Here is a 12235-nt window from a genome sequence, read left to right as displayed (position 1 = left end):
GAAAAATATTTTTATTTTTTATTTTTGATGTCTAAGAAGGAAAAAGTGGGAAGCATTGAAAAAACAAGTAAGTATTTTAATAGGAAAAAAAAATTCCAATTTAAGAGAATTTAAATACAAAAATGCTATCTAATATATTTTCTTTCCAATTTTGAGTGACAGAATTAGGTTAAGTTTTGAATGTTCATTTAAAGGCTTTGGAATGGCAGGATATAATTACTTTAAAAAGAACATATTACTTGCAATAATAATTTAATTTAATTTGTCCTAAAATTTGTTATGATTTATTTCTTCCCATAAAAACCAACCATATTAGTGAGTAAAGCTGGCACTAGACTACTAGAGACGAAGGCGGAGGCAAAAAAGTTAAAAGTTGAATGCAAAAGATAGAAAGCGGGAAACACGTGAGATCAAACCACTCGCCCCACCAACCCAAATTCAAAGCCATAGCTGAGTCGTTGGGCTGCCTCACTCACTACTCTGCGTTCTCAAAAATTCACAAAAATGTGGCAAGTTCTCTTGGCAGCTGCAGTCGCAGGATCAGGGATCTTTGCTAAAAACCTCTTTTCCAACAACAATGCCGATCCCACCGTTTCACCACCACCGCCTCAGGCGGAACTTCAAACACATGACAAATGTGATCAGAACCACCAGCAACGATCTTCTTCTCGTTCAGCCTCAAAGGAGGTTAGTCAATCGAATCAGAGTGGAGTTGTTGGAGAAGCTGAGGAGATCTTTAGGTTTTCCAGTTCCGGTGTTTCGAAAAAACCGAGGACCAGACCTCGTGGATTCAAGAAGAAGGTTGAAGTCGAGGGAATCTCTCTTTCCTTCAAGAAGAGGAGGACCGGCAAGGCTGCTTCTGTAAAGTCATCTACAGGTTAGCTTCTTTGACTCTTTCTTTGTGCTGTATGCTCTCTCTTTGATTTCCCACAAAATGCGGGCAGGAAATCAAACCAAAATGTCGGATAAATTATTTATCACCATTGATCGGAAAGCCTGAAACAACTATTTGGTTTCGTTTTTATTTTCTTGGGGGTTCATGAAATAATTCCTATTTTGATACAATTTCGACTTTATATTTTTGTCAGATGTTTATTGATCTCCAAGAAGATGCATCTAGCTACTTGAATTATTAACTGCATTTTAAGTCCTCAAAATTGAATTTAGCATTTTCATAATGAGCGTTCCACGGGTTCCATTTATTTGATATCCTGAAGTTAATTTTCTTGCTGATTTTAGGGAAGGGCTGTGAGTAATTAGATAATAAATTAGTTGCCTGAGAAATTTTCATCACTTATCTCTCTTCATTTATTTTATATTTTGTTTTCCATTTGTGTGATTTAACTGGTACATGAATTCCCTCAACTTCTAGGTTCTTCTATAGTATCTGCTTGGAATTTCTGACATATCTTCTATGTTTTCTAGTGTGTATGCTTTGATCATCATGCCTTGTTAGTGGGTCAATTGGGTCACCAACATTGTCCAACCTCCGGACCCACTCCCACACATCATGGTATGCTGTTATATGCAAAGACAGAAAGCAAAACTGGGACTTTTAAGACAACATTAAGACTATGTTTGGTTGTTCCCGGAAAGTAAGTATGAGGGAAAGGGAAAGAAAATAGAAAAAGAAAGAAAAAGTGATGGAAAATAAAAACTATATTTTAAACCAATAAATTACTTTTATATACTATTTTAAACTCATTTAATTTATTTTAACTCTTTTATATAAAAATTAAATAATTTTAAAATATATAAGTTTTTGACTGATTATAATTATATTTAACCTTTATTTTTTTTCGGTATTTTTTTATAGTAAAAGCAAAAATGAGAAAATAATTTCTTTATCATTTTTTTTCTTTCCTTAGCCATAGCCTAAAAGAAAACATCACTGTTAGTATACTATAAATCAGGCATAGCTTGAGACCATAACTTCTGTGAAAGTATCATTGTTTTGGTTTGGATTTTTCAAGGAGTCAGTCTTAAGTGTATTGATATCAGAGGATACCTCAAGTGATTGTTCCTAAAAAGAGGCGTGAGAATATTTTAGTGATGAATAAGTAAAAAGGAATTATAACTTTTATAAAAAGAATGTTCTTTCAGGCTTATTGGACCAGTTTTTGATTGAAAAAACTAAAATGATGTAATTTGAATGTATGTGTTGTCATACATGCATCACTGATTTTTTTCCTGAGGAAGTCTTTTGGCATGAAATCATTTTACAATCTGAATCACACATATTAAAGCTGTAACAACAGGATAGGACATTCACCTCTCTGCAAGAGAGGTAGTTTGTATCAACTGTTCATTTATGTGGTCTTCCTTCATATCAAGTCTGGATGAATTTCTTCGGAGAGAAATTTCTGGATTCCTTTTCATCACATTTAGAGACTGCCTATAAAAGAAATTGAGTATATACACTCGTATTATGCTTCTTCTTCAAACATGCTTTTTCCATGATTTTTAGGTTCTGTTTGGCTCAACTTCTGAGAAGCCCAAAACTCTTTTATGAGCTCAATAACAGCTTCTATGCATGTTTGGTTGATTTTGTTCAAAGAGTTTGTCTTAAAAAAGAGTAATATGGATACTAGGAAAATGTTGCTTCTTGTAGAAGCTTTATTTTAGCTTATGCAAAAAGTTCTTTCATGTTTAATAAGTCTTTTATAATACCAATATTGCCTTTAAAAATTATGACTTTGGTTTCAGCTTTAGCTTCCAGCTAAAGCCAAAAGCAAGAAGCTATCCCAAATGAGGCTGTAAAAGGGTTTACTTTTTGTACATGAGAGGTGAGACAAGGATATTGTATCAACTTATTGTACTATTTGTAGTGGAATGATACCATCAATTTCATCCATGCTAATAAGCTTGACTGTGATATGCATTGTGATAGCTGCAAAAAGAATAAGACATATTGGATTTTGATGCCAATCCAAAAAATGATTTTCTTAGCTAAAATTGGAAGTTCTATTGAACTCCAAAAAAAAAAAAAAAACAGCAGCTCTATGGTCTATGATTTATTTGAGAGTACATATGGTAGACTGTCCATCTATAGCACCTGTGCTTGTTGAATGATGAGAGCTGCAATAATGAGGTTTCTGTACGTTTCTCTCTAGGTAGATTCTAGAAAAATATTTATAATTAATTGCTTCCAATCTTTTATGTTCTCACAGAAAGATCCTTGTCGGTGCTTTTCAGTGGTTTGCCCCTAAACTGGTTTTTGTCACTTTGCATTTTATTTGTGTAACTGTGCTTAATTCTCAAGTTTGTGTTTGATTTATATATATTTAGCTAAACTACAGTTCCAAATTTTCATTCAAAACCATGTTATACATTACAGATGGCTCAAGTTTTGTTTGGGGACTTGGCGTTGGAATGATGTACATGATGTCAGCTGGGAAAGCCGAAATCAGTAAGCTGAACACAAGCATGGATGAGACTGCAAAAGTAGTTCAGGAATTAAAGACTGAACTTTACAAAAGAAAATCATCACGTAATTTGCAAGTTTCAAGTTTTTCAAGTGAAGCAGACACTAGTCCAAAGAAAATTAGAGGCAAGCATACTGCACAAGTGCTTGCTAAGTCAAGTACTGGAAACCAAGATCCTAATGAGATCAATATTTCTTCTTTTCCTGTAATTGATGATGGTGAATATGCAAGTAGTGTTCTTACTGAAGAGCCACGGCCAGAGGTGCTTGAAATGGATCAACTGGAAGCAGAGCTTGAGTCTGAACTGCAAAAACTTCCTTCTTGTGCCACAGATGCTCCTGACTGTGAAGAAATAAGACCAGATTTGGGTGACGTAAGCCTTTTTCTTATATTCCCATATGCTTGGTAGTATTAACTTAAAACGTAATGTGTCTATCATGCTGGTGCATTCACCTTTGCTAACATTAAGATAGAGTTATCTGTATGGATTATTTCTTGGGGACTACAATTTTTTCTTTTTGAGTCTCTAGACACAAAGTTTTTATCCATAAATGCAGTTGTAGATCTCACTTGACAAATCTCTTAAGGACATTAACAGGTTGGATCCTTCATGGACTGTTGGTTATTCTATTATAAGCATAACAAAGACTTGATACAGTAAATAATGACTCATGAGTAAAGATGCTGGTGTCTTTTGTTCTAGTTGGTGATTTGTAACATCCCTATGACCAAAAGTATTGTTCTCAATGGGTTGAAAATTTCAGTTTTTAGCATTTGTAGCAGCCACCATAACCTGAATTCTTGTGTATAGACTGGTTGTAAATCCAAAACATTGCAACCACTAATCTTATGGTTAACCCATATTTCCTCTCTTATTTTTGAACTATACCTTCTTATGGTTTTCTAAATCAGTTTTTACCATTTCAGTGGACTAACTAATCTGATAGATTCTGAAAAAACCTTCATGTCAGTATAAACTGGTTCATGTCGTGCTCACTTGTTCATGTATATCATGTTCTTTATCAACTAATTACCAAGCTTTATGACTATGCTTTTGGAGGAAATTTTAACCCTAATTAAGACCACATTGTAGATAACATGATTTGTGAACTAAACTGGCTAAAATACAGGAAGTCTCTCCTAGTTTTAAGTTTTCAGTGAAAGAAATGCAGACACTATCAAGTAAACTGTATGAGAAATAGGATAATTCTTTTCATATGGCTTTTAGATTATTTTCCATGTTGGAGTTGGCAAGTGAATGCCATATGGTAAGACATTGCTTAGGCTCATATGTTAATATGTTATGATGAGTTGGGTTTGTTCCTCCCTTAGCAAACTATGCTTCTTCCCAAATATACAATGTTGTCTTAGATTGACCTGTAAAATGCTGTGCAGACTCGAGAAGTTTCAGCCAAAGGGTTTCATGAACTGGAAGGTCAGAATTCCAATTCTTATCAGTTCCATGGTGTGTTGCCAGCTGAACTGGATCAGAAACTGTGCCATGTGCTCATCGAACAGCAGGAAAATCAAATTGTGGATCTGGAGTCTGAACTGCACTTGGCCCAGTCCAAACTACATGAAAAGGAAGCAGAACTCCAAGCACTGAAAGACTGCGTTAAACGCCTAACTGAATTCTCTCTGTCAACTGTCTCAGGCAATGTTTCTTAACTTTAAATAAAGTTTTAAGTCACTGCTTTCTATTTATCTATTTATTTTTTCCCTTCGATTCACTTGCTGCTAGTATTGGAACCTTCGCATGATGCCAAGGCTATCTGTTATTTCTATACTCTAGTCTAAGAAACGGCCTTCTTATGTCAATTGCCATGGTTTCTTTGACACTTGACATTGTTTCTCAGATGATGAAGCTGAATCACAAGTGGAACAAAAGAGGCTCATCGATGGGAATTCCAATAACGACACTGGAAATGGCTCAAAACGATCAGCCGTTGGGATGAAAAGGGCCCTTGATTCTGAAGCATCCGGTTACTATGTAAAATGACACTTATCTGCAGGTAATTAAATGGAAAGATCATAGAATGTCGTCAAATCTAAGTAAGCTATGGGTGGGCCATACAAATAAAACTATTAGCAGCTCTTGTACATTACCAGTATTTTATTATGCCTCTCTCTCTCTATCTCTTTTAATAGTATCAACATGTTCATTCTCTTTTCTTGCATTCAGCATGCCATCCTTAAGAATATTAATATAAGGACATGAGATCTTCAGGGTAGCCCCTGAACTTGAAAACTTTGCCATTAAGATGCTGGCTGCCATAAACTCCTAACCATCTGTTACCACCTTCTCGAAACACTACAATTTATTAGTATTGTTTTGGGTTATTTTCTTTATTTTTTTGGCTTAGTGTCCTGAGCTGAACTTTCTTTTAACAGTGATTCCTGATTGACTTTAGCGGGCCTTCCTGCATCTGCCTCGATGGTCAAGCTCATTTTCGAGTGCCAGAAAGGGGCCTGAAACCTTGGTTGACTTTTTGTTTCCCTGTGGGTTGAGAATATGGCTCACATGCCCATTCAACAGGAAATTACTAGTCGCATTGAGCGATCCAGAGGTAGGTTTGAGTTCAGTAGGGATAGTTTCGGAAATTAGTAAAAACTACAAAACTGAAAAAAGAATGATAACTGTATGACATGGTGGCTGTTGCTTGTACAGAAAGATGTGTAAAAAGATAGGTGGAGCCATGATGGGGCTGTTGTGGGACTGCCCCTTTTTTCCCTCCTGTGAAAATTCAGATGACCCCATTTGATGTTTGCCACTTCAGAAAAAAAAAAATAAAATAAGGAAAGAAATAATATAGTTAGTAGTCTTGCTTTAGCATTTTTTGGTTGTAGGGGCATTTCTTTAGTGTCATATCCACAGCAACAACCACAGAGCCTTGTAGCCTAGTGGTGCCTACCTGCCTCCTCGTAGGCACTGGGTACTTTTCTAGAGCATAAATCCTCTTGTGGGGGTGGATGGAGCCAAGGATTGAAATAACCAACTTATGGACTAAGGGTTGTGGTTCGTGACATTAAAAGACGTGACAACACGAAGCAGGTAAAAATTGGTAATATTGATGATCTGACCATACTTAGAAGGTGGCCCAGCCATCAAAGGAGTACTTGGAGCAAAGACTAGAAGATGTAAGCATAAGTTATTGATTCATATACCACCATTAAAAAAAAGAAGTCTGATAATTGAAAAACCATGTTCCGAAAACCAGGGATCTGAGAACGAGTGTGACCACTCCCTGTTATAGCAATGAATGCCAGTTGTGGCTTTCAACGCCTGTGATTAAGACTGGCAGGGGTGATAATATTATTTTAAAAGAAAAATTAGGTCTAGAAAATCATGTAATGAAGTCTTTAAGAACAAGCAGGTTGCTTCTGAACCAATTGATGTGGAAAAATTGGAAGCTCCAAATCAATCAAAGCGTTGGTGGTAATGCCTCATTTTAAAGAGATAAATCCATGACCATCCAATCATGGATGGTTGAGTGAGTGAGTGGACAACCACCCTCCTTATCATCTTACAAGCCCCCAGACCTCATCATCATCATCATCATGATCCAACGGTCAATATTGCCCTAATGTTTACTGCAGATATGTGTCATGTATGAGAGTACAGTAATAATACAGGATATTTTATTTTTTTCCAAAAAGGCCCCTACGAGTTACGCCCTTGGAAATATAGTAAAAAATCCACACAGTTGGTTCACCCATCCGTGCAAGGATAAAAATAAATAAATGGCCAACACAGAGACAAAAAAAATATGGAAACAAAGACGAGGTGATCTCAATATCTTCTCTCTCTTCTTCAATCTCTCGTACCAAGGCCAGGCACTTAGGCACCCGAGGAAGGGAGTTTCAGAGCGACGAGAGACAGAGCAGGGAAGCGGAGAGAGAAGGGGTGAGGTTGGTGAAAATGAAGCTTTCTTCGAAGACCATGTCGAGTCCGGGTCGGACCGAGAAGTTCCCACCGCCATTGATGAGGTTTTTGAGGAGTAATGTGGGGAGCAGAAGCAGAGGTAGGTCACGTTCCAGCCCTATGTTCGTGAGGAAGAAGAACACTGCTATTGAAACCCAGGAGCCTTCTTCTCCAAAGGTTACGTGTATTGGTCAAGTCCGAGTCAGGCGGTCCAAACAGGGCAGTGGCAAGGCTACTAAGGCTCGGAAAAAGACCCGAGGGTGGTGCAGGTGGATCAGAAATGCTCTGTGTTGCAACCATTTCGTTGGGAGGCTGAAGCCTAAGCCATTTCGACCAGTTTGGCGCAAGTGGGTCTTGTTTTTTCGAGTTCGATTTCGGAGGAAATCCGAAATTAGAGAGGATTCATCGAGAATTGAATCAAAACTGGAAGATAGAGTCGAAGAATCAGAGCAAAGCGACGACGTAGGAAACGAAGAAGAAGAAGCAAGGGTTTTTTATTCTTCCTCCTTCTCACCACCCAAAAACGCTTTACTGCTAACCCGATGCAGATCTGCTCCGTACAGGTCATCATCCCTCGCCAGTCGGTTCTGGGGTTCGCCTTTGGCCACAGAGGAAGAGCAAAAAACAGAGCCAGAAAACACAGACCAACAAAACCCCGCATCGGAAAACGAACCCAGCAGCAGAGATTCGGCTGCAGAATCGAGAACAGATCCAGAAACTGATAGAGACTCCGAATATTTGAACCAATCTGAAGATTCGACCAGTGAAAGAAGCACAAAACCCACCAAAACCGAAGCATTCAAAACAGGGGAAGAAGCCACTGCTCATCCTCTTATACTCACCAGGTGTAAATCAGAACCGGCTAGAACCGGAGCTAGGCTCAACCCGGACACCACTTTGTTTTGGAAGAAGAGAAGGTTGGGTTTTGCAGAGCCACGTTCACCATCCGTCTGTGATTAATCAATTTTTATCTCTCCGTTTCTTCCTCCTTTTATTTTATTTTACTGCTCTCCGATTAAAATTTTCTTGTTTCGATTCCTCAAACTAAAATACATTTTCCCTTGGATGCAGTCCCACTGTACAGGCCATTTCTCCCCAATAAAATTCTGCCGCGTCACTATATACGACTCTGCTTTCATGCATTATGTGTATAAAAAAACTTGATAACTCAGCCTAGTTGCTCCACAAGTGTACAGGTGAAAGTTGAAAGTTGAAACTGCACCCAAAGTCTCAAGTCTTCATTTTATTTTTAATTTTCTTTTTCTTGATTTATTATTACTCTGTTTTTTTCACATCCGAGGGGTGTACTAAGAGAATCTCTATGGCCTATGGTAATATAAAAAGCAAGGTTGGATCGTACGCTGAGAGAGATGAAACAATAAAGCTGTTGTGCATTCATCTACTCTGCCACCCCTCATGGGCAGGTGTATTTACTACTGTCTTTAGTGCCATCGAAGTATCAAACTATTCTACACATTTTCTTGGTACATTTTTCAGTGTTCTGGTTTTCTGCCATTTTCTTTGTGGGGTTTTGGGGATTGGGGTTTGGGGTTTTGGTGTTTTGGTGTTCTTTTATTAATTTTTCATCCTCTTTGGATACCCTGACCCTTTTTCTTCCCCTGTTTGATAAGGATTCATATGATATCTTCATGGTGTGACCCACCTGTTCTGCTTCTACTGTTCAATACTGGCCCTTACATTTGTTGGGTTCTTCATTTATAGTAATGCTGATGAAAAGCTTGTTTCTTGATGGGCTTGTTTGCCTTTAAGACCATTTATGTCAAGTCTTAAGATTGGTGCTTGAATGCAGTAAAAGAAATCTATAATTGTCTGTATTATGCGAAGCCTATAAATTTCATAGGCTGAAGAGTCAGTTAGATAGGGAAACCTGGGGCTGGAATCAAACTATGAAGCTTAATTGCTGCAAATCTTTGTACGGCAGGTTAATTACTTTGAACCCATGCGTTTGCTGCAGGGGAAAACTTATCTTTTCATCAGCTGCCTTTTATGATTTGATTAGTGGGAAATGGGCACCTTAAATCGTGGATGTTCACATTCCAGTAGTCACTGCTGCCTACATTTACTACTAGGTTTTGGGACCCATGGGGCCTTATATTAGTAGTAAACGGTGGTCATGAGCTTGACTGGTTTCTCAACAGTCCTGTCATTTGCAACTTTATGATGATGATAGAGTTGACATTTGATTAAGTGATTAGAGGTGGCAACTGAATAAAATATGATATGCTTTTGACTCTTTGGTCATGCTGTCTCACCTCAAGGGAAAAGGCCAACTCTTTACTAATCCAATTATGTAGCCATCTTATAGCATCAATATAGCTAGAGCCTCTGGAACATGTTAATGTAAATTGGTGATGGTATTTGGATTCCCACTTTGAATGGGGCTTTGTATCTTCTAAGACCCCAAAATATAAATTTCACTTCCTTGTGTTGGGCAGGGCAATCTGGATGCCTGTTATAGTTTCATCCAATCTGATTTTGCCACGTTGCAGACCCAGTCACAAAGCTCAGTCCTTGTCATATCACAGGCTAATAGGAGAAAGAAGAGAGAAGAAGATTCACCAACATTCGTAGGACCTGTATGCTCTGTGCCGCAAACTATTTTTAGATTGTCACATACCTGGTAATACAAAGATTCACATTTTTAATATAATGGCTAGTGCTTTTCTCTGAAACTGTAATATGTTTAGTACATTTGGTCAGGCCCCAAATTGATCAGCCTGCAGGGTCCTGAAGTTTGTCTCAGTTGGGGACGCACATGCTACCATTTGTTTATGAAGAATATGGGTTTGATGCAGGCACTCAGATAACGAATTTCACGGCTTTTGGATCCAGAAAAGCAAAGCTATTTTTGTGCAAAAGCCCATGAAGGTCAAGGTTACTATAGTGATCAAACAACTCAGTGGGTCGCCACAGAAACAGTCCATAGAGCAATTATAACTGCATAAATGGCCACTGCTCATGTCCCCTGGGCCAGTAACCTTTTCGGTTGAGGCCTTGTTCTGTTTGGTGTATGGGAAAATATGATGAAAGAAATGATTGAAAGAGAATTTCCATTCATATGCATCATCATGATGTTTGCCCCGTATAATTATTCCAATTTTTCATTTGGGCTCGTCTTTTTATCCACCAGAATCATGCCAGCTGAATTTTCCTTTTAAAGGTTCACTTTATGCTCTAATTCTCTCCTTTCAAGGTTCAAGTGATGAATATCAAATATCGTGAACCGTACCAGAATTTCACAAGATTCGGGGACTTTCTTTTTCTTAGGTTACTGAACAGAAACAGGTAATCTACAGGCAGATTGGAAAGTGGAGTGTGAAGACGGTATTGGTTTGGCCTGGATTGTTGAGGTGGTGAAACCACTGCAATAGAAATTAGAAACAGAATGGGGATTTGATGGATAAGACGTAGACGTTTGCCCTTGCAGCACACTGCACAGTGGCTATGGAGAAGTATACGACTTGATGTTCTTCCTTTCCCATGTGGGATTGGTATGATTCTATGAACACCCTCACGCCCTCTTTTCAACAATTAGCAAGAGGGAGATTGGTAAGTGGTAAGTTGGTAACCGCATATGGGGAAGCAAAAAGTCATTCAGAAACTACTGAAACTAGTAAGAAAAAAGGGAGACTCATCTCTCCGAACTTTTGTTCTGAATCATTTTTCTTGGTTCCTTGCATTGGCCAACTCCAATTAAGATTCCCTTGCTGCAAGGGTGGCTATCACTCTGGACGATTTCGTAGGACAATGGACTCTGCCTCAGTCCTTTTCTCAGCTTTTTCCATTATTTGGATTGGTTGATGAACAAGCTGTCGGTGATATGCATTCTCCTAAGCTTTTGCTTCATCCAATCATCCATGCCTTGCGTTTTTAAGACTACTAGTTCTAATTATCAAATTAGTAGTAACAGAGTAATTTTATTAATATCTCATCCATTCTAAGTGAATCTATCTTTCAAATGATTTCTCTCAAGATCACCGAAAGATGAAGCTTTTTGTAGACAGGTTTAAAAAAGAGGAAGAAAATGGAATGAGACACCTAATGGGTCATTTGCTTTGTTCAGAATAGACCCTGGGATGTTGACAGAAGTCCATCCATGGTACCTCTCTCTTTGGTTACCAATAAAATCCCAATTTGTCAATTCTTTTAACAGTGGAAAATTGCATAAATCTCTTTAGTTTGGTTAAAAAAGCCTCATACAACATCACTAGGGAAAATTTTTCTATGGGCTCACACCGCCCTACAGATGGGCTCAAGGAATCTGGTTATACAGTTCCACTCCCGTACAGATTTTTTTGCCTTTGCCTCCTGTAGTCACGTGGTCACATGAAGTGCTCTTCAAGCTTTTGAAGATGGAGTAACAAAATTTATAACAAGGAATCTAAAACTATAAAGGCTTCAAGTAAAGAGTATATCTAGATGTAAGGAAGACCCATTCCATTCCAGCCATGATATTACTGTTGATGTTGGACTCAACTACACCCACACAGAAGGTGAACATTTGTATTTGGTTATGTGCATGAACCCTTCACATTACCCTCATTTAATACTCACCCAATAGATATATATGCCACATTCATAACTAGTTTTATCACCCAATAGAAATCATCCAGACACTGAAAGAGTTTGGAAGGAAGAACTTGTATTTCATAAGCATTCTGCTCTTGCATACCTGGAGTGAGGGATCCTTAATTAGCTAGTGCTTATATTTTATAATTAACTTTCACAGAAAAAAGGAAAAAAAGAAAAAAAAAAGTTCATAGATATCCTGGTAGCATGCATCTGAGAGCTTATTAGTTTTCAAGATTGTCCACTAGAAATTATATGGTTGTAAACAGGCCAAACAATTCATCATCTACATATTGAC

General features: G+C 38.0%; 2 protein-coding genes across 3 annotated transcripts; both read left to right on the top strand.

Moving 5' to 3' along the window:
• The first annotated feature begins 135 nt into the window (after positions 1 to 135).
• Positions 136 to 6927, top strand: LOC100255082 (protein CASP). 2 transcript variants are annotated; one of them, XM_010655241.3, is made up of 5 exons: positions 136 to 877; positions 3338 to 3798; positions 4821 to 5079; positions 5282 to 5437; positions 5817 to 6927. In XM_010655241.3, the coding sequence occupies exons 1-4, from the start codon at positions 505 to 507 to the stop codon at positions 5422 to 5424; spliced, it is 1236 nt and encodes a 411-aa protein (XP_010653543.1). In that variant the 5' UTR covers positions 136 to 504; the 3' UTR covers positions 5425 to 5437; positions 5817 to 6927. The 2 variants fall into 2 exon arrangements, with proteins under 2 accessions (XP_010653543.1, XP_010653541.1); XM_010655239.3 differs by lacking the exon at positions 5817 to 6927 and having other exon boundaries at positions 138 to 877; positions 5282 to 5591.
• Positions 6928 to 7041: 114 nt separating this feature from the next.
• Positions 7042 to 8568, top strand: LOC100249937 (uncharacterized). Its single transcript, XM_002275164.4, has 2 exons — positions 7042 to 8264; positions 8419 to 8568. Exons 1-2 carry the CDS (start codon positions 7345 to 7347, stop codon positions 8447 to 8449), a joined length of 951 nt encoding a protein of 316 aa, XP_002275200.2. The 5' UTR covers positions 7042 to 7344; the 3' UTR covers positions 8450 to 8568.
• Positions 8569 to 12235: the final 3667 nt, after the last annotated feature.

This window comes from Vitis vinifera, chromosome 8 (assembly GCF_030704535.1).
Source record: "Vitis vinifera cultivar Pinot Noir 40024 chromosome 8, ASM3070453v1".
Taxonomy (NCBI): Eukaryota; Viridiplantae; Streptophyta; class Magnoliopsida; order Vitales; family Vitaceae; genus Vitis; species Vitis vinifera.
The sequence above is the reverse complement of the archived record's forward strand: the minus strand, read 5'-3'. Positions and strand labels throughout refer to the sequence as shown.

Bases quoted from the DNA above. Each gene is read 5' to 3' on its own strand.
- LOC100255082 (XM_010655241.3), top strand. From the start codon at position 505: ATGTGGCAAGTTCTCTTGGCAGCTGCAGTCGCAGGATCAGGGATCTTT. The intron at 878-3,337 runs GTTAGCTTCTTT...TATACATTACAG, and splicing joins TTCTGTAAAGTCATCTACAG to ATGGCTCAAGTTTTGTTTGG. The intron at 3,799-4,820 runs GTAAGCCTTTTT...AATGCTGTGCAG, and splicing joins TAAGACCAGATTTGGGTGAC to ACTCGAGAAGTTTCAGCCAA.
- LOC100249937 (XM_002275164.4), top strand. From the start codon at position 7,345: ATGAAGCTTTCTTCGAAGACCATGTCGAGTCCGGGTCGGACCGAGAAG. The intron at 8,265-8,418 runs GTTGGGTTTTGC...CCTTGGATGCAG, and splicing joins TTGTTTTGGAAGAAGAGAAG to TCCCACTGTACAGGCCATTT.